We start from the raw sequence: 21,765 nt of genomic DNA, 5'->3' as shown, positions 1-21,765 counted from the left end.
CCCTTGAATATCAACCTTGGATCATCATGTATATGCCCACACAAAGCCAAATTCCAACCACTAAAACAGACAGAGATGTATTTCTGATAGATAACTGTACATGATACATATTCATATATTTATTATTAAAAATAAACTATACAGCATACTTCAAGCTTTATGCATGTTAACAAAAGTTTTCCTATCTACTAGATTCCTTGACGAAGAACACAGGACTGGCAAAGTAGTGCCTCCTAATAGGACATGCCAGAATAAAGCCACTACAAAACCCTGGCATATGGGGCTTCAAACTGGAAGAAAAAAACCCCAAATGTGCTCTAGCAAAGCAAGTGTTACACTCTTGGTTACAAAACTGTAAACAAAGTCGCAAAGATGGAAAATAAGACAAAACAAACACAACCACAGTTACAAATAGGTTCTTCCTTAACTGCTCCAAAGTAGCAGTTGCTGTCAAACATTTCATCCCAGGTCAGTTCTCCCCTTCTCTTTTCATTATAAATGAAGTTTTTCTAGCCTAGCACCAGAGGTGGCTGACTGAAAATGAATTCAAGTATGTACAAGACTGTTAATTTATAAACATGTATCATGAGAATCATTCATTGTATGTATAACATCAAATTCACTAGCTCTAGTTTATTTTTCAGTGCTGCGGGTGTCATAAGTGACATATTAAATAAAGCTAACAGCAAAGATATCATACAGAATGCTGCCTTGCACCTATTCCAAACACCAGTGTATTTTGTTGATTTTAAAGGTGTACACCGATGCTACTTTGTGCCAAAAGTACAGAATTTCCAACTTCCTTCATCAAAGCTACATTCTAGCAATCTAAACTTTATTTCCTTCACTAGTGCTTTTAGAAGGATTAAAATAATCATGTAAACTCAGATTTTGCTTTTTCAGTGTGTTTGGAAGGAGATGATGCCTGTACACTGCCTGATCTGCTGTTTTTTTCTCCTTATCTTGTGCAACTTCCTTTCTCTGAACTTAAAACTTTCACATCATGAGCAGAGAGCTTTTACTGTAGTCCTCTAAGCCAGTGCTATATTTGGGTGGTTGCATTTTCCAAGTGATTAACCTATCATAAACTACTCTGAGAGCATATTTTTCTGTTAGGAAAGCTTTGGGCTCTTCTGCTTGTAGCTACGTAGACTCAAGCAAAATATGTTCTCACTATTATTTTATTAGCCTTCAAAAGGAACAAGATGTGTTGCACCCACTTCCTTTGATGCTGTTCTCCAAAAGTAACCATATCCATTCTCTGGATATGTATTCGACATAAGGCCTGTAACAACTGTATTCTACAAATTTAATCTTATGTGCAAATATTTCTGCAACTTCAAGCCACTATTCCAGGAGATAAACTGGATATTTTTGTAAATCTGGGGAGATGACATCTATATCTTTCAGATGCCGTGCCTCTAATACAAATAGTTCTGTATTGTTCTGCTCAGAGATGCGTTGCTTTCCAAACAGGCACAAGCAATAACATGTGCTATGCTTGTGAAACCGTTACACTATAGTTTTCCAAGCGCTTGACAAGTTACTCTTAGGATTATTGACTCTAAAAATATATTACTCAATTGCAAGTCTATAAACCTCTTCCATGATCATTAAATAATGATGAAATCTACTTCTGTAGATTTAACCATGCCATAAGTTCTTTTAAAGACTCTGGAATTATTTTTCCTGTAGAAATTAGATTAGCTATAAGGCATCAGTCTGTTTTGTATTACCCACTGCTTTGTAAGATTTTTTAGCTTCAATAAAGCAATATATTTAACTAAAATATTCTGACAGGCACAATGGATATGCTTCTTCATAAGGTTTCCTTTCAAATGTATGTGTGAACTATGCATTATTTTAGCAGAGGCTACCAAATCTCTTTCCTCTGAGACTGTGTGGTTAATACACAGGATACAAAACTTTTATAAATGTTAGTTCTCTGGATAGCATTTTACAGATACTGCCTAAACACAGGATTAATCTCTTATTCTTAGCTGTTCTGGGAAAGCTCCAGATGCTGTTTTATTGTACCTTTTTTTTTTTTTTTTTTTTTTTTTTTTGGTGAAAACCTTACTTTACCTCTTATTTTAGGTGCTGTTGTATTTCCTTTAATGAAGGCCTCATCTGTTTTTTGGATCTTACTTCTACTTCTTTTGCTAAGTTTAACACTCTTTCAACTCTTGTTTTACCTTCTTTGGAAGGTATGTCCTCTATTTGTTTCATCTTGATTCAAGACAATTGTCAGCTCACAGATCCCCTTGTACAACACTATTATTTTCTTGACACAGATAAATTGTTATTACTTGGAATCTTGCAGATGAATAAGAGCTGAATAATGTCTTTGGTATGATTTGAAGTTAATGAAGAAATAGTGCATGCATAGTGCCTGTTGTCCCCAAATAAGGTAGGGGACAAAGACCAAAAGACAGTTTACTTACTTGCTTCCTTGTCTCTTTACGTCCAATACTTCTTCCTTTAAACTTTAACTCTAGAAGTCTGTTTCTGGCTTTATCATTGCTTTTCATCTGTTTTCTCTGGTGTTTATGCTGCTTCTCTGATTTACACATAACCAAAACAATTTGTAAAGTATCCTGTTCTCTCTGATTTCTATCACTTTGGCACTTCCATGGGCACTTAGATTTCTGGGGCATGCTTCAGATGCTGCACAAGTTTACATGCAGCTTATTCAAGGATTTTAAACGATCACTAAGATTTCATTTTCCCCATACTAAACCTAAACGGAAGGTGGTTTTCACCCTCAAAATAACAAAAGGTTTATATATCAGAAAACAGGAGATGCCAAAAAGATCAGCAGGTCTGAAGTCCGGTCCCTTCTGACACTTACATGTCTACAGAACATATTCAGCAATATAAGAAGCCACAATAGAACAAGGTGGAAAAAATGATATATGGATTAAAACTAGATTCCTGACAATTAACTGTTCAAAGACAGAATCAAGAGAAAAATAATTTCTGCAGGAGATGTCCATTTCATAGTCAATTACTGAAATAATGAAAATTATAAAGATGTTATTAAAGTTGCAGTAATTATCTACAATATATAGGGAAACCTATATTTGGTAATACTGGATACCTCTTTATGCAAGGTACTCCAGTAGAGTCTATTTCTTAACCTTCCTTACCATGTGCTTGATTTAAAGTACTAGACGCAACTTTCCCCATACAATGATTTAGTGTATACCATTAACACAGATAAAATCAATACCAAACGAAAGACCTATTTGAGAAAAACATAAAACATATTCACATCAATCACAAAATAATAAATTCTTCTTAAAAATAAAGTTAAAATAAATATTGGCCTTGCAAAGAAGTCAGCAGAATGATCTTACAATATTAAGTGGGATCATGGTGCACAGACCCTTTGTGTCACACCATCTTCTACTCCCATCTATTCCGAAATCTAAAACCAGATCCTCAGCTCATGTCCTTCAAAAATCACTGAAGTCAATCGGAACTCACCTTAGTGCTTGCTGAATCCCATCCTGTGGATTCTAGCAGCCAAACTAGTGACTGTCGTTGGCTTCTAATCTTGCAACCAAGTTTTCTACCTAGTCAACACCTGACCTGGAAGATTTTTACAGGATTGGAATTGCTCTGCAAAACCATATTCCACAAGGTTAATTCAGTATTTCTTTTGTCTGTGGATTATACATGGCATGTTATGGAATCTTTCCTCCTCTTTTAAGAATCTCAGTGATTAGCCCTTGCAGTATAGAAGCATTACCCCCATTTGCTAATGTAAGCCTTGTACTACTAGCACCTCATTCTCTAAAGAGAGAGATCAACATTTTAAAACACTTTTTTTATAAAACAAAGTGCTGTGAGAAGTACTTTTTGTTGTTGTTGTTGAACATATGGAAGGCACCATGTAAGAGAAACATATCATATGAAAATGTCCAATTTTTTATAAAGTAACTATTTTTTTCTGTTTAGAAAATTCAATAAAATCCATAAATGTTGACAAAATATGTAATATTTTCCCCAGGTGGGAAAAAGAGAATGAGAAAAAATGTTAGCAATGTAGAGAAAGCAATAGTGTATTGGAGCTTTTCCATGCTACTGCAGCAACTAAGATGAATGAACAGAGAACAAATGGCTGACATATCACCTACCCATGGGAGTTCCAACACCGTAACCTTTTGAGTCTATCAGGCCTCCAATCTGTGTTAGGTTACAGTTCCGCTGTGTGACAAACTCAATGGTTGTCGACTCCATTAAAAATGCATAATCAGAGGTAAGCACACGCTGGATACCTTCTTCATTACTTTTGACAAGTACTGACTGCCTCCTGCTACTCATGAAGGCCCACATCTTGTCATAAGTGGAGATTTTGGATTTCTGAAAGACAAATATTAGATGTAACATGAATAAGAATAATATGTTTATACGAGTGAAAGCAAATTCTCAGCTTGCACATTGCTCTCTTATCGTATTTTACTACGTGTCAGGTTTTACCAAGGCATTCTTCTAAGGGTGCCTGTACCTTTCATCTCATCTGTACCTCTCATCTTGTCTATGAAAAACAAAACAGCCGGACAGATTCTCAAGAAAATGCACAATATCTGTTGTTTATCTGGTTTTTATTGTTAAAATCATATAGATTTTATGTAGGATGAGGTCTGCAAGTATTTGAAGTCAGTGGAAAACTATTAAGTATTTTACTGTAGCCAAGTTCATCAACAATGTTGGTGAGTGTTATAGGAGAACCTGTGGATTCTGGCACATTTGAAATGTTCACTCTTATTTCAATCACTCAGCTACTCCTGAGCAATTATTGAAAACCTAATGCACAGTGTGGCAACCTGAATTAATCTAAGCACTTACAGATGGCAGTATATGGAGAAAACAGTTGTGAGGGAGAGGGCAGCAAACATTTTATCCATGCTACACTGCAAAAATACTTGGAGAAAGATTTTAGGTGAGATATAGTATCACACTCTGGTCACACTAATACTAGCTTGCCATTCAGAAGTTGACCACTAAAAGTCCTAAAAATGAATATGTGTTTTCTGCTTTAATATTCCCAGAATGCAAAGAACTGTTGTGATGGGAAGAGAGAGACAGTCTCTCTGGAGACTTTGGGACAAAGGAGACAGTAGTTTGGCACAAAGTGATGCTGTGCAACTATAGAGGAATCACTTCCTTTCTTTCACCTCAGCTTCTTTAAAAAAAGATATAAAGTTATTACCTTCCCTCATCTTTGTAAAACACAGTGCTTAAGAGATCATAACCACTGGATAAATTGAAGGTATTAGAAGTACTGAATATTTTATATCACATTTGCCCCATCTGTTTAATAATGTTTCAAACTCAAGATGTATCAGAGAATGTTCAGTAATGTTAAATCTTGCCTAGTAAATAAAATGTAGAAATACAACATGAGAACTAGTATAATCAGACTTTTTAAGGAGTCTTTCATCTTTTAATGTCGGCCTTAAACATAACTGCTGTCAGCTCTGGTGGAGATACTAAACAAAGATTGACACTACAAACCTTTCTGAAGTTCAGCTGATTGGCAGCCATAAATTCTGCCCCAGAGGAGAATTAGCAGTGTACGTGGAATAAAAAGAACATTTATTTAGAAAAAAGATGACTTTGTCCCCCTGCTGAGATACAATCCAAGAGTTATTTCACTCTGCCTGGGGACTTAGCAAATCAAGCATTTGAACTAACTCTAGTGTCAATGCTAATAAAACTGAAGACTTTTAGGACTCTGCATGAACGCATTGTTACTGTACTGAACATAGTCTGTGGCTGATTGCAAAAGATTTTAGTAACAATGAAAGGGGAAATAATTTTTCTTCAGAATATACTGTGAATGCATAGAATAGAGAAGACCAAACCGATACAGTCTCTCCTCATAGGGTTTGTTTTGAAAATCAAATAATTCTTGCAAGCATTTAATATTGCACTGTAGCATAACATATTTTAAGCAATGTGCATCAGCTCTATAGGAATCTAAATTACTATATAACACAGAAAGGATGGAAAATGAATGTTTTTCAATATTTGTAAAATTTTACCAAGAATCTGTATTTAGTTCTTTTGACATACAATCTTTACCCCAGTACAAAAAACAAACGTTTTAGCCGCTATAAATAGTCTGAGCAATATAAAAAATTGGCAGAGAGAACAATTTTAGTAAACTGTTAGATACACATTGCTGACGCATGTTGAGGGGGGGAAAAAAAAAAGAAAAAGCCGTATGAGCTATAATAGAAAATAAAGCAAGAATGAACTGTAATATATACGCATTTCTATATTTCTGTTGGGGAAAAAAAAATCCAGGATGAAAACATGTTAGCAAGGGGAATGGTTGCTCTCTACTGAAGCATTAGAGCATGTGAGAAAATACAATATCCTCTAAAGGACAAAGTGCTCATATTACGATGACTGATTTAATTAGCTAGGATGAAGCCATAGCTACTATTGAAAAGGAAGGAACAAAGGTCACAAACAAAATCAGAGAAAGCTCCTGCATAGGACAGCTCACTTACTGGAATAAATAAAACAAAAAAAAGTTAAAAAGTCTACATATGAGTACTGAGACTGTAGAAGATAACACAAAACCTAGAACGTCAGTGCACATGGTTCATCACCGTGAAGCTAACAAGGGTGATAGAAAGTGCACAGTGATCTTTCAGTTTTCTCATATAGGCAGAACACTACAATGTCTTTGCACTGCTTTTTTCCACCCCTGAAAGCTAAAAGTCATAACTGAAGTGATGCCAAGGAAAACAGCCCATCTACTTTGACCCCTAAATTCTACCTAGCGCTTAGAAATTCTTACCAAAAAAAGTGTATAGTACAGGTTATGGGATTTGTTTATGCACAACAGAGAATGTCTGAGACTGTAGAAGATAACACAAAACCTAGAACGTCAGTGCACATGGTTCATCACCGTGAAGCTAACAAGGGTGATAGAAAGTGCACAGTGATCTTTCAGTTTTCTCATATAGGCAGAACACTACAATGTCTGCTTTTTGCTTTTTTCCACCCCTGAAAGCTAAAAGTCATAACTGAAGTGATGCCAAAGCCCATCTACTTTGACCCCTAAATTCTACCTAGCGCTTAGAAATTCTTACCAAAAAAGTGTAATAGTACAGGTTATGGGATTTGTTTATGCACAACAGAGAATGTTTTATCTGAAAATAAAAAAAAAAAAAAAACAACATTTGATTCAGTAAAATACAACCACAAATGGTTTTCCTCTGTTTTTATCTAAAAATAAAAAAAAAAAAAAAACAACATTTGATTCAGGAAAATACAACCACAAATGGTTTTCCTCTGTGTTTGGCAAACTACTCAGCAGACTCACCTGACTAAAAACAAGAAGCCAGAACAATCAAAAGCATCAGGAGCCCATTTGACATTGAACTAAAGAGAATGACACTCCAATATGTACATATCGCTTCTTGTGGTTATGACCATGTTATTCATACTGATAGAAGCAGATGCTGCAATTTACATTATGTTTCCATCTTCTTTCACTGTGTGCAAATCAATCTGGTTAATCAACTTATATAGTCCATCAATGAAGTGTATTATTTCATCTGGGTTAGTTCACCATATTGTTTCATCTAACTGGAAATCACTGTCTGTAAATCTAACCTAACTTGAAATCAACCGGAAATGGTGTCTGTATAAGATAACTTGTGGTGACATGATTTATCATGCTTGTGTTCCCTCAGTAATGCTGAAGACAATGCAGAGTAGTAAGAAAGCTGCCTATGCTTTGCAACATTTGAATTTCACTGGTATAAAAAAAGAACTAACTAACAGGAAAGATGGAAATGAAAAGGTTAAGCAAATCAAGAAACTCACCTACCTGGTGCATAAAATGGTAGCTCTCACAATGACATTCAGAGGATAGTCAGTGACATACTCAGTGTTCGTAAATTAAAGATCATTGGAAGATAACTGTGCATGTCAGGGATCACAAAAGGAAGCATGGCAAAGGCTCTAAGTTAGTCTAACGCTATGTACAAATGTGAGGCTGGAAACAGGAATCATCATTAGTAATGTGTTGCTTACTGCTCTATCCTGAAGCACTGGCTAGGAAAGACAAATATCTGAGCACTGAGACTCTGGACCACGGGGTTAGAAAAATATCAGGATGTTGAATGAATGCCAGAATAAACAAGGATCAAAGGACAGGGAAGCAGACCTCATGATACAGGACAAGATTGGATAAATGCATAACAAAAATGTGCCAGGCAAATTCTGACATTTTTCTACAAAGGAAAAATTACAGATCCATTAATGGAGGTTTTTATTTTAATGATAGCATCCAAATTCTTTCCTGGCTTCTAAAAGCATTTGGGTGTCACAGACAATGCTTCAGCTTTGCTTTCACCCATGCAATATTTAAACTCAAAAGAGGCTGTAGTAACAAAGGAAAGATTAGAGGTAATTAAATTTTGAGAAAAACAAAGGTTAAAAAAAGTCAGAAGCCCAGTTCTTATATATTTTATAAAAGCACTCTCCACCCGATAAGAATTAAACCAGGACAATCTTTATGTCAAAAAAAGGCCCACAGACTCCCAATCCTACTACACTATTTTCCATTTATGACACTGACTATAACAGCTATGTGACTTTTGTTTTCCTGAGCACTGCATTCTTAGTGGACACAGGTCACTTTTCTTAAAGTTGCTTGGTTCATGGATTTTTTTAAGGCCAAAGGAACAATTATGCACATTTATTCTGACCTTCTGTAATACACAGACTATGAAATGTCACTTCTGAATTACTTCACCAAGCTCATCACTTATGTGTTTGCACTGACAAAAAGAATGACATATGAAAAGTACATTCATAAAGACCCATCTACATGAGCCTTAGCAAGGTGCCCAACAAGGTCTCTTACAACATCCTTGATGACAAGCTGGTAGGATATGGACTGGGCAGCTGGAGCACCTACAGGTGGAGAACTGGCTGAGATGTTGATCTTGAAAGGTGGTAGTTAACAGCTCAAGGCCAGATTGGCATCTTGTCATGAGTGGAGTGCCTCAGGGGTCAGTCCTGGACCTGATACTATTTAATATCTTTATAAACAGTTTGGAAAATGGTATTGAAAGCACCCTCACCAAGTTTGTGGATGACACCAAACAGGGAGGAGAGGTAGATACACTGGAAGAAGGAGCTACCATGCAGAGAGACCTCAAGAGGCTGGAAAATTAGTTTAACAGGAATTGCATGAGGCTTAACAAAGACAAATGCAAAGTCTGTCCTGGGAGAAAATAATCCCAAGCATCTACTGGCTGGGAACTGGGTGGCAAGAGTGTATCTTGGCTGAAAAGGACTTATGGATCCAAGAGGACAGCAAGCTGAACATAAGTAAGCAGCCCATCATTGCAGCAGGAAAGCAAACTGCAGGCTGTATCAGCAAGACTATAGCCAACAGAACAAGGGATGTGATTAATCCACAATACTTGGCACTTGTTAAGCCACATCAGGAATGCTGTGTCCAGTTTTGGTCCTCCAAGTTCAAGAGAGATGTTAGAACTGGAGAGTGTCCACCAAGGTGATCAGAGGGTTGGAGATCTTAACTTACAAAGAAAGATTGATAGAAATGGAGTTGTTCAACCTAGAGAATGGAAGGCTTACACAGAATCTAGTCACATTCTTCCATTACCTAAAGAGAAGGTTAGAGAGAAGTTGAAGATACTCTCTTCATTAGGCTGCATGGTGACAGGATAAGAGGCAATGGCCCAAGCTGCTGAAGGGAAATTCTGTGTGTATATAAGAAAAAAATTCTTCACCATGAGAACAACTAAGCGTTGGAACAGGTAGCCCAGACAAGCAGTGGAATCAGCTCACTGGAAATATTAGAGACAGCTTAACACTGGCCTGAATAAGCTCATCTAAGGCCTTGCTTTCAATTAGGAAAGCAGATCTCCAACAAGAGGAAGGGAACTCTAGAGGTCCCTTCCAACTTTGAGTTTTCATTGATTTCTATGATTCTTTATCAGTATGAAGTTACATACAGTAGTAAGTGTTTCTGGAGACTCTTCAAATTTTGACATCGAGCAATTTCAAGAAAACAAAATAAAACATATCATTTTCTGTTTGGGAAAATACAAACAAACAAACAAAAGAAACCCAAAAAATATTGTGAACATATGTAGTTTATATATCAAGCCAAAGACAAGCCCGTTATTAGCCTGGGAAACATGTGTTTTGCTGTCTTTTTCACCCTTCAGTCCTTTGAAACTCAAGTAGACTCATCCCAATTGATTCATATATGACCCCTTGGAAATCCTGAATACCAGCATGGAAATCCAAGCCGAACTGTCCATATAATATGTTCATTTTATTCATTCCTTATTCATTTTCATAAGTTTGACATTTTGTTTTGACACATGCCCTAAATCTACATAGCTGTGAAATAAACTAGAAAATGCATTTCTGATGTTCTTAATAATGGCAAAAGCACTAATGTATCTCAAGATTTTTTTCTAAACATAAAAAGGCTAGATGTTAAATTTAGGTGAAAAAAACATTACAGACAATCATGTTATGACTCATAGCTGTTCTAAAACATTTGGGATATGTCTTCAGTATTTTAGGCCACAGAGGATTAGTACCATTAATAGAGAGATAAACAAAGTTAATTAATTGAATACATTTCAAATCATAGTATGACAAGCATAAAGCTGAGAGAACAAACCAAGAGCCTAAGGTAAAGAATGTTTTAAGAATTCTGCAATTGTCTTCAAGCACTATAAATACGGGGAAATTCAAAGATAAGGCTATCTGAAAGAATTCAAACACTTGCATAAATTAAAATAAATTGTAAATAAACATAAATAGCCTGATCCCTTTCCTGAACTGTCACCAAATGAAAATTTGTAAAAGCTGATTGCTACTGTTCAAATATCTATCAATGACTGATGATGTGTTTGTTCCATTGTGCTTTTTTTGTACTTCTTGTTTCTGTAATTTATGTCTGTCTACACTGATCCACCTCTCCCACTTCTTAATATGAATCTGAATTCTTTGGAATAGGTACTGTTTTCTCCAAACTGCTCAATGTTTCTGAAGTGGACAATGATGGAGTCCTGATCCATTACTGGGACTCCTGAGCTAAACAGCAATCTATGCAAATAATGATAAATATCAGAATCAGCTGCAGGAATCAGAATGGAAGATATGAGATCTTATTAATTCTTTAGCTTTACGCAGTATCGCTACATGTCCTGTTTCCAGACATTTTGTTTTAAATAAACTGTTCAAATTTGTTTTAATGACTGAACTAATTTCTAGTTTCCAGTAAGCCTTAGCTAATTCTACACTCCAAAAGTAAGTGCTGTTTTTTGAGGCAGCAGAAGTAGTATATTTACCGATTTTGACATAGCTGAGCACATTATGTGTAAAACGCAATTAGGTCTTAATTGCATATCTGCACCTGGTGCCTCCGTAATATAATATGACACCATAGACATTCCAAACTCTGCATTCACATACGTGTAGTGCACAGTTTTGAATCATTGCTACAGGCTAAGGCATAGCTTTTACAGAGCACTGTGCTAATCACTACCATCTTAAGTATACTGAAAATATTATACGTTCCTCCACCTGTGCTGGACAGCAGACCAGACTTAAATCAGCTTAGCTGTCTTCTATCACCCAACAGACAGACTGTGTTAATTCAAGTGAACTTCTGAGTACCATCTGATTTTCTTACCAGATTAGCAACTAGTTATAAAAATGACCTTTGTAGTACTGTATTTTCTTTATTGTCTCCTAGAACAATGAGACTGGCTTTTTCTCAGTCATCAAAGAAAAGTGAAAAAGACACTCTCCTTTTTATCAGACTGGTCTCATTGACTCTGACCTCAGGGCATTTCTTTTCTTCCTTTTTTTTTCCTTTTTTCTTTTTTCCCCTATTTTTTCAGAACTGCTGAGGCCTGAAAATCCTTAAGTGAACCAGCCGATTTAGATTTTGTTGTGTCAGCACAAAAACAATAAAACCAGTGCATACAGCATTCTCTCCTCCATAACGTCAGTTTTCATGGTCCATAGAGCACAAATGAAAAAAGGTAGGAAAGGTGTTTCTGCCAAGAATAGAGCTACAAGGAATGAAAAATGCAGTGCTCAGAGAAAGACATTTTTATTCTTACCCCAATTGTGCTGACTTTTTGTTTTAAAAACCAAAGATTTTGAACAAACATTAAATATTTAAAATAATTTATGGTTAAAAAAACCCAAACCCTAATGCTATTGAAATAAGTTTTCACTATCAGCTTTGACCTGGAAATAAGTAAGGATTTTATAGCTCCAAAATCACTAATGGATTTCAGAAAAATTCCTTGTCTTTTATACCAGAATGATTTATAGTCCTCTAATGAATTATAACTAATGTCACAACAGTTCTTTTTGTAAAATACTGTGGAAGATGACAAGTGTATTATTTCTCACACTTCTGTAGGGTTCTTCCTTTATAGGTACGAATAAGACATTAAGCAAATTTAAGCTGGTTTTAAAGCAGATCCTATATTCTGCATGTTCTGTAAAGATAAATCCACTTCTGCACACTCTGCCTGTTCTCAGATACAAACTGCAGTACAAAACTCCACACTTCGTTTGCACTGTGTCTGGAAGCAATCTCCTCTTCCAAAAGCAGTGAGTGCATAGTTTCATCATTGAACTGAGAATGAAGTTCACAAAAACTACTTTAAATTTTTACCTCTAATAGAGTAAAAATTTGTCACAATGCCATGATTTTAACAATTGTATTCTCACAGCATCTACACTGGCATGGAAGATGTTTGTGCAATGTTCAAAGCAAATTAATATGTGCTATGTCCAAAACACTCTGTTGTTGTGATTTGAAAGAAACTCATCAGGCAGCATTAGAAATAAAACTCATAGCATTCAAGATCTCTTTGAATGAGGAGAAGGGATAGAAAGCCCACTAACTATTATTTGCTAATTTGTTGCCCAAAACAGTTAGGAATAAATATTGTTTCATTATCTTCACAGATTTCAAAAACTTAATGGAAGTTCCATTGTCACTTTTTTGTTTGTTTGTTTTTGGCACCTGTCAAGCAGCAGCATTAGCATTGGTTATTGCCTGTAATGATAGTCATCAAAATCAGTCTAGTGGCACAGACAGATTAGTGGTTTTTTCCCCCAATAAATTCCCCCATCGGTTCTGTTGCCAGACCTAACAAAACTCTGAACATCTAAAATAGCCAATAATTTCAAGTATTTCTTTACAAAATAGCTCATGTAAAATAATTGCCAGCTATAGATTAACATAAGCCACCACTGAGGTATTCTGCAGTGGGATTTGAATTTAGCATTCGGTACTTTTTTATTATAGTAAGTAAATTACCAACAACATTGGACCATATGTGCTAGCTAAGAACAGCTGAGTCTTTCTCTGTACTCGTCTGACCTTGGTCACTAGAAAATTGAAGTTAATTCAGGCAAACAGGATTGATGCCATATGTGATTCATATCAAAGGTATAGAGGAGTAGTAGGATACTGATCAGAAGAACTATTTGTTTGTTAGCAAATCTGTCAGGTCTTGGAATAATTCTGGCAGTTTTATCTTGAAACACCTAGACAACATACTTGAGAAGATAAGCAAGGAGCTGCTTTCATCCAACAATGGAGACGTTAAAAAAAAATTAAAAGATCTGGGATGAAATGCTACAGTAAAAGACACAGGAAATTTTCAGCCAAACTGGTTGCTGAAGAATACATGCGTAGATGAATTTACGTGTGTTCGATTAGTGATCTGTACAGAAAATAGAAGCAATAGCAGAGTTACAAGATGTAGTTCTGAGTATTTTTTTAGCACTGATACACAGAGTCCCTACCCAACTTTTCAGAAAATTGCAATACTGACAAAATTGTATAGCATGTCAAAAGTCAGAGTAAGATACAATTCATGTGTTTATTTGCATACTGCAATTAGGACATCTGTAATAGGTGAGTATAGGTAGTGTAAACACAGCTGGTAATGTAGTTTAACAGAGAAAAAGAAATAGTATAGCTTCTGAAGACTAAGGGAGTTCTACAAAGGCTCTGCTTTATTTATGATTTGGAACAGCCAGAACAGCAAGTGTATGACAGAACAGAGGGGAAAGGATTCTCTTTCCAGCATTATTAACTGGTGTATTCCAGTTTTTTTCAGAGGGAGTGCTCAGAATTAGTGGGAATAAAGTAACTGGGAATTTCCAAGGAAAGAAAAAGGAAGGGAAAGTTCATCACCAGTTTTTCAGTTTGACCATTCAGTGACTTAAATCAGTCATGTTAGTGTTTTCTGTCAAATAATACACCAAAACTTAGCCAAAGACAATTCTAAGATTTCTTAGGCTAATTCTGTGCCAACTACTTATTTTGTTATTGCTTATTACATAGGTCTTAACAGATAACTGAACTGTGCAGAACCATTCTTGGGAAAAAAAAAAAAGTATTTTGAGTAGGATTATTGTGTGTGGTCTTCTGAAACTACTGAATCCAAAATTCCAATATTTTATGTTTTTGCAGAGGAAAAGGAAAAGCAAAATCAATGAAAAATTCATGCACTATATTTCCACTACCCTATATCAACTGCAGAAACTTGGGCTGTTCAAAATATACCTACAAAAACATACAGTTTGCAGTTTCAGTAGAACCTTGGCTACTGTATCTTCTTTAGGAATAAGTTAGATTGAACTTTAAATTGTAAAAGTAATTTTAATTTGAGCACATTTGACATTGGCTGTAGGAACAGATATTTTTTTCTGTGACAACAGTGGTCTATTAGGTCTGCACTGGGAAGTGTCTGTCACATGGTGCAACGCCTGAGCATTGCAGCTTGAAAATTATGGATGTTCTATTCCTGTTAGTTGCCCTGAGTTCTTGGAAAGATCAAGGTAAAAAATACTGTAACCTCTTCTTTCTTCCCATTTTCAGCATTTTCTCTGTGCACCTATGATGCAAACATAAGTCCGAGTGTAGACTGATTAAATGTCATCTTCAATGACAGAAATCAAAGTTAAAAGGATACTAACATATCAGCCAGAACGAGGAAATAAGAATCCAGGCTGATGTGACCTCAATCCTTTCCCTTTTTTTTTTTTTTTTTTTTTTTGCTACATGAGCAAATATGGCAAGTACATATCCCACTTGAGAGATAATGTGAAACTTCAGTGATAAACTAAACACAGTGAACTCAGAGATCATTTAAGCCTCTCAGTAATACACAGATCAAATTTTTACAGGTCAAACTTCCATTACAAAGCTTGTACACTACTCTGATGTTTATTATTTATACAAAAATTGTACAAATTAGAGAAGAGGAAGAGAAGGATATAAGTGATGAGTACTTGCCTTACTTTCCCCAAAAGTTGAAAGTTCTTCAAAGCCTACTAAATACTTGAGATAGATAAACAAAAAAATCTGATTTCTGTCTTACAGAAAATCTTGGTATTTCAGCAATTGCAGACACACTGAATTGCAATGAAAAGTAGAATAAGAAACTGTGAAATCAAGTCTCAAAAAAGCATTAAATAATAATTATTAGGAACAAAGGAGACAGAATGACAGGGAAAAAATAGGAGAGAGCAAAACTTCATATTGATTTCACTTGGTAGAAAAATGAAGAGAATAATAAAAATCAAAACTCAACCATGGAAAATTTTTATTTAGCAAAAAATGATTTTTTAATAGAGAATTCCTGAGCTGGCATAAAATTCTTCTGTGAATTCCTGAGCTGGCATAAAATTTTTCTATGGTGCTCACAAGATTGTGATGAGCTCCAGAGGTGCCTTAATGATATTTTCTAACTAAAAATTTCTAGTAATTCCAGCAGTAGATGACTTTTATTATTGACTAAAAATACTAATTTACATTTGTGTGTTTGTAGTTACACATGATAAAAGCAATTACACTTTATTATCTATGAATTTTTGGGGCTGCACAGAATTTTATATCAACAACGAAATGCTTCAATTGGACATCAAAAAGTAATTCTGTTATTCATCCAGGAAAAAGCTGAAGGGAAACACAATTTCTGATGAAGTTTGAGCATCTGTTAAGTTTAGCTAAATTTATATTAATACCTTTGCTAACTTTCTTACCAAAACAAGCCAAGCTTTTCTGGATGCTACCAAATTATTCCGCTGAGCAGTTTCAAATAATGATAACTGGGACTATAGTGTTTGACTTTATTCCCTATTTTGTTGTTTTAATTAAACTATTTGTGAAAAGTCAGAAAATTCCATTCTAGGGGCTTTTGTGGAAACTAATCTATGAACAACTATTTTAGAAACCTTCAATGAATAATAACTAAATATGGGATAAATTACTATAGTAGAAGTTAATGTCATTACCTGTGACTGACTTCATGTCCTGCTGTTCATATGTCACATAGGACTGAAAACAATGGCAACAAAAATAAAGTGAAGGCACAGAAAAATAACAGAATTTATTCTACATTTTATACCATACCACTTATATTTCTCTAATTTCCATCTAGTCTGACAAAAATAAACAGCTGCACTGATAGTGCTTGTGATTGTATTTTGGCACATGTAACTGATGCCACTGTCAATGCCTTACTGTGATTATATTGTTTCAGGTGACCCTTCGCTACTCACAGATAGGATTGTAGAGAACACTTATGAGTTTGAAAGCCATTGTGTTAGGAAATGTGTTGTAGCAACACTGCAAAACTGATTTCTCTGCATATTCCAGGAAGAAAAGCAGCAAAAGCAGTGACAGTATAAGCAGCTTCCAAGATGATAAAGTGGATGAAATTTTTTGGGGAAGTAAAGGATAAGTTTCATTTCTACTTTGAATTTTGATCATCTGTTGAGGTTGCTTAAAATGGTGCCAATTAACATAATAGGTTTTTCTAATGAGGACCTGGGTCAGCAGTTGGACTGATGCACCACTAGTTCACTTCACAATAATCAGCTACAGATAGGTGATAAACATTATCTGTCAGCAAAAAAAAATAATGAAGAAAAATAACCTGCTTTAAGGTGCATAGCTTCATAAACATCTTTTAACTTTAGTCGTAAGACCCTTGTCAACTATTATTGTTTCATCTTAGCAATAGTTAACTTTAATAGTGTGCATCAACACTATGCATTCAGTGTCATTTCTCAAATAGGGACAAGTACTAAAATCTTACTAATTTGCATTTATATTCTTATAATTTGATTCTGTTTTATGTTTATCTGACAAAGTGGCACCGAACTTTCCAGGAAGGTGCCAATTTACTGAAGATCTCTGGGAAGAGTATATTCATGTTCATCATGACAGATGTGATAGCATCTGTCAAGTAGCACACTCTGTCCATTCAGATCATGGCAGTATTTGCTGTAATTCTAGGATTGTTTTTTTTCTAGCAAATATATTCTATAGCTAACTTTATCCTACAAGACTGGATCATAACCAGATATTATGGTATCCTTGACGGTATTTTGTCTTTAAATCCAACAAGCTAACTCTGAAATGATTAAGTCTAAAGAAACAGCAAACAAAAAAAACCCACAACAAACCACAGTCCCATAATCATAGCATTTTCTTTGCAGTATAATTAGTGTCCACTGATTTTCTCATTTTGAGTAAAACACAAGAATAAAGAAAATCCCAGTAACTTGCTAATTTGCTCTTCATACTTCAGGGTTGCATAATCATACAGCATGGCTTCTGATTTTGCCTGCTATTAACTATTATCCTAATGGGACTTGTATTTCCTTCACTATTAGGCTCAGAAAAAACTTGAGCAACCTATAAGCCCGACCCTTAAAACAACTCCCTAGCCTGAGTTGAAGAGGGCTAAAAATTTGAAATGTCTCATCTTTCATTCCAGAAGGAACATTGCTGACACTGAAGCTGGTAAGGGAAAGAAGAAGCAGCTAGTTGTGTGTTGTTAATGCAATCACTGCCCCCTTCCTGAATGCTCTTTTGTAGATTTCTTCCAAGCAAGGCCCATTTAAGATGCATTAATTCAAATGCACATAGAACATGCAAGTAAATTAAAACTATGGAGGACAGTTCCTGTTTAGTTTAGTTTAGTTCCTGTTTACTTCTTACATTTAAATGGAATTACTCATATTTCAATTTGTGCCCATTGCCTCTTCTTTTTTCACTGGATACCACCAAGAAGAGTCTGGCTCCATCTTCTTTACACCCTCCCATCAGGTATTTATAAACATTAATCAATGCCCCCCACCCCCAACCTTTCTTCCAGGCTAAGCCAACCCAGCTCTCTCAGACAGATGCTCCAATCTTTTAATGCACTTTGCTGCCCTTCGTTAGACTTCCTCCAGTACGACACTGTCTCTCTTGTACTGGGGAGCGCAGAACTGGATGCAGCACTCCAGATGTGTCCCACCAGTGCTAAAAAGAGGGGAAAGATCACCTTCTTTGACACGTTGGCAATGTTTTGCCTAATGCAGCCCAGCTGGTCAGCCTTCCAACCTGTACTAGTACATGGGGTTATGCTTTCCCAGGTGCAGGGTTTGGGCATTTTCTTTTCTTGACCTGCATGAGGTTCCTGCCTGCTCTTTTCACCAGCCTGTTGAGGTTTCTCTGAATGGCAGCACAACCATCTGGTCTATCAGCTACTCCTCCCAGTTTTGTATCATCTGTAAACTTGCTGAGGGTCTGCTCTGTCCTACCATCCAGGTCATGAATGAATCTGTATGGGACCCAGTATAGACCCTGGGGGCATACTGTGGGTGACTGATCTCCAGCCGGACTTCAAGTTGTTCATAACAACCCTTCGAGCCTGGCAGTTCAACCAGTTTTCAGTCCACCTCACTCTCCACTTATCTGGTCCATACTAGACTAGATAGATACCCTTCACCAGGGATATAGAAGAACAATTTCTTGTCCTTTCCTTGTGTTGATCTCTCCTCTAAAGTCTAGTAAAGGCATTTAAAATAGCCTATAGGAAAAGTCTCTTTATACTATTTTCAAAATGCTTTGGAGACGAAGTGGATTTCTGCTACGCTGAAGAGACATCTTGTTTTTATACCCGTTTTGCCTACATCTTCAAGTACAAAAAGTAAACATTTATCTCCATTTATCTCTATCACTACACTGTTTTGCTTGCTAGGTATAATGACTTGGTTTAAGACTCTATTCCTTCTTATTTTAGTTCCACCTTCTCTACTGTTTACAGATGTTAGATTGCTAACATTTTGAGAAGACAAAACAGTATCCCTGCTGCCCCCAACATATGAGTAAAAGTCAATCATTGAAAAACTTTCTTTTTTTCTGTAGAAAAGTTACTAAAATCAGTCTTAGGAAGCTCAGTTTCTTTGTTCAAACCCAAGTTTTCATAATTGTTTGGTCTTTCTCTAGAATTTTTCTTAGCTCTTTTCCTATTGATTAGAAAAAAAAATAGTTTATCTCAATATCCCAGTCTTGAGTGCTTGTCTTAAAAAGCTTTACTGAGAATTCATTAAAACTTGCCCACTGTGCCTTAGCAATCTGAAACTGATTTTGTGACCTTTATGTCTTGCTTCAAAAATTTCAATCTGTTTTAAATCACTAGCTTAGTTGGGGTTTTTTTCCATTTGCCTGCACCAAAATATTCCTTGTTCACCTCAACTGTTTTGATCCTCACTCACGTATAGTATGATTAATGCCTACAGTAGAGAAGTGTTAAGAGTTTGCTTTGACCAGCTTATTTTTCCACTTTGGGGGGTTTTTTTAATTATTTATTTTATTTGAGTCTTTTTTGATATGTATGAATTTACTTCAGACTGGAAGTTGACAAGAGGTTTATGGCAATTTTATTTTCTCCCCCTTTAAACAGGCTTTATCTAAGCAATACCAAACACCATAGCTGCAGTGCAGTACTTTTACTTCTGGATTGCAGGGCAACCCATTTACTTGAAGTATCAAATGATGGAGAAGGGACTAATATGAGCTCATGCATAAATTTACTTGTCTTTGAGATCAACCTTTTGACCTCCTTGAAGACAATGATTAAGCTATTTCTTACTGTCTTCACAGCTGTCCTAGATCGATTTACAGGTTATGTTAGTCTGCTTCTTTGTTTTTATCATTGATTAATACAAATATGCAATGCTGAGAAAGACACAAGAAAGCTAGCAAATTACACTTATCAATGGATATAAAATACACCAGATCAGTGAAACCATCTTATTTTTTAAAAATGTTGCTTAAATATCCTGCAACCTATATATCATTTTATTTTAGTTCTCCTGATTCTAATAATCACTCAGAAATTGATACTAAAGCTACTGTCCTTTTAATACTTGTGTATAAATAAATTAACTTATACTTGTTTTTGAAGTCTCAGGACCTTCATTTTCTTAGAGAAAATTAAAATTTTATAAATTTGTGGGAAATTTTGTCCCTAAATTAACTTATACTTGTTTTTGAAGTCTCAGGACCTTCATTTTCTTAGAGAAAATTAAAATTTCACAAATTTGTGGGAAATTTTGTCCCTTTAAAATTACCATCTAAAACAAATGGAAGACCTACAGGTTATGTATTTCAAATATTAATTGTGTATATATTGCACACATTATATAAAAGTGGTATAGATGTTGATGTTTCAAAAAGGAAATTTCTATAGGTATTCTGTATCTGTGAGGAGCTGTATGTGGAGGACAATATTATTTTCGAACTACAGAATACAAAAACTTACATCTAGGTCAGAGATCCTTAATAGAACTCCAGTCTGAGCTGGCTAGTTTGGAATGGAGTACAAACAATGGTCACAAATAAACATCAGTGAGAAATAAAAGATACATTTTTTGTGATCACTCAAACATAAATATTATGGACCCTCTGACATGATACTCGCGCAGGCAAAATTTCTATTAGTCTTTCTGGATTATGCTTAGGGTGCTTGATTGAATGGCATCGACTATATTTCTGTTTTCTGTTAAATGTTTCAGTAATTCATTAAAACACTTATTCAATAAAGGAATACAATGGTATTAACAAATCATGTCCATATAACCAGCAGTCCATGCCTTCAATTCTTGACTCTATGGTGCAAATTGGCTAAAACATTATAATGGATTGATAAAACAGCTCTTATTCACTCATAGAATCATAGAATGGTTTGGGTTGGAGGGACCTTCTAAGAACATCTAGTTCAACCTCCCAGCCTGCAGAGACCTCTTTCACTAGATCAGGTTGCTCAAAGCCCCATCCAACCTGACCTTGAACACTTCCAATGATGGGGCATCCACAACTTCTCTGGGAAACCCATTCCACTGTCTCACCACCCTCATCATAAAAAATTTCGTCCTTGTGTCCAATGTAAAAAGGCCCTGGTAAAATGTCTCTCTATTTGTCTTATAAGCCCCCTTTAAGTATTGAAAGGCTGCACTAAGGTCTCCCCAGAGCCTTCTCTTCTCCAGGCTAAACAACCCCAACTTCCCACCCTTTCTTCAGAGGAGAGGTGTTCCAGCCCTCTGATCATTTTTGTGGCCCTCCTCTGAACCCACTCTAAAAGAGCTATGTCTTTCTTGTACTCTGGCTGAAAAGATATCACCAGAAATAAGACATAGAGTCAGGCACTCAGAAATTGAAAGAAGTTGAAAGAAGGCTTAGAACTCCTAGAAAATAATTGTGCTTATGGTAACACGAATTTGTGAACATTCTTTACTCACTGATAGCCTCTTCTAAGCAATATAAGAAATTATAGAATCATAGAATCATAGAATCATTGAGGTTGGAAAAGACCTCTAAGATCATCGAGTCCAACCGTCAACCCAACACCACCATGCCCA

At 35.7% G+C, this 21,765-nt stretch overlaps 1 protein-coding gene across 1 annotated transcript in view; it reads right to left on the bottom strand.

Annotated features, from left to right (window-relative positions):
* The window catches only part of GRIK2 (glutamate ionotropic receptor kainate type subunit 2), a 454,779-nt gene that overhangs the window by 34,233 nt on the left and 398,781 nt on the right, over positions 1-21,765 (bottom strand). The window contains exon 14 of the mRNA XM_009285010.2: positions 4,143-4,368. Within this exon, the coding sequence (XP_009283285.1) occupies positions 4,143-4,368 (226 nt within the window). The remainder of the gene's footprint in view (positions 1-4,142; positions 4,369-21,765) is intronic.

The sequence above is a fragment of the Aptenodytes forsteri genome, unplaced genomic scaffold, assembly GCF_000699145.1.
Source record: "Aptenodytes forsteri isolate BGI_AS27 unplaced genomic scaffold, ASM69914v1 Scaffold171, whole genome shotgun sequence".
Taxonomy (NCBI): domain Eukaryota; kingdom Metazoa; phylum Chordata; class Aves; order Sphenisciformes; family Spheniscidae; genus Aptenodytes; species Aptenodytes forsteri.
This window is presented reverse-complemented; position numbering and strand designations above follow the sequence as displayed.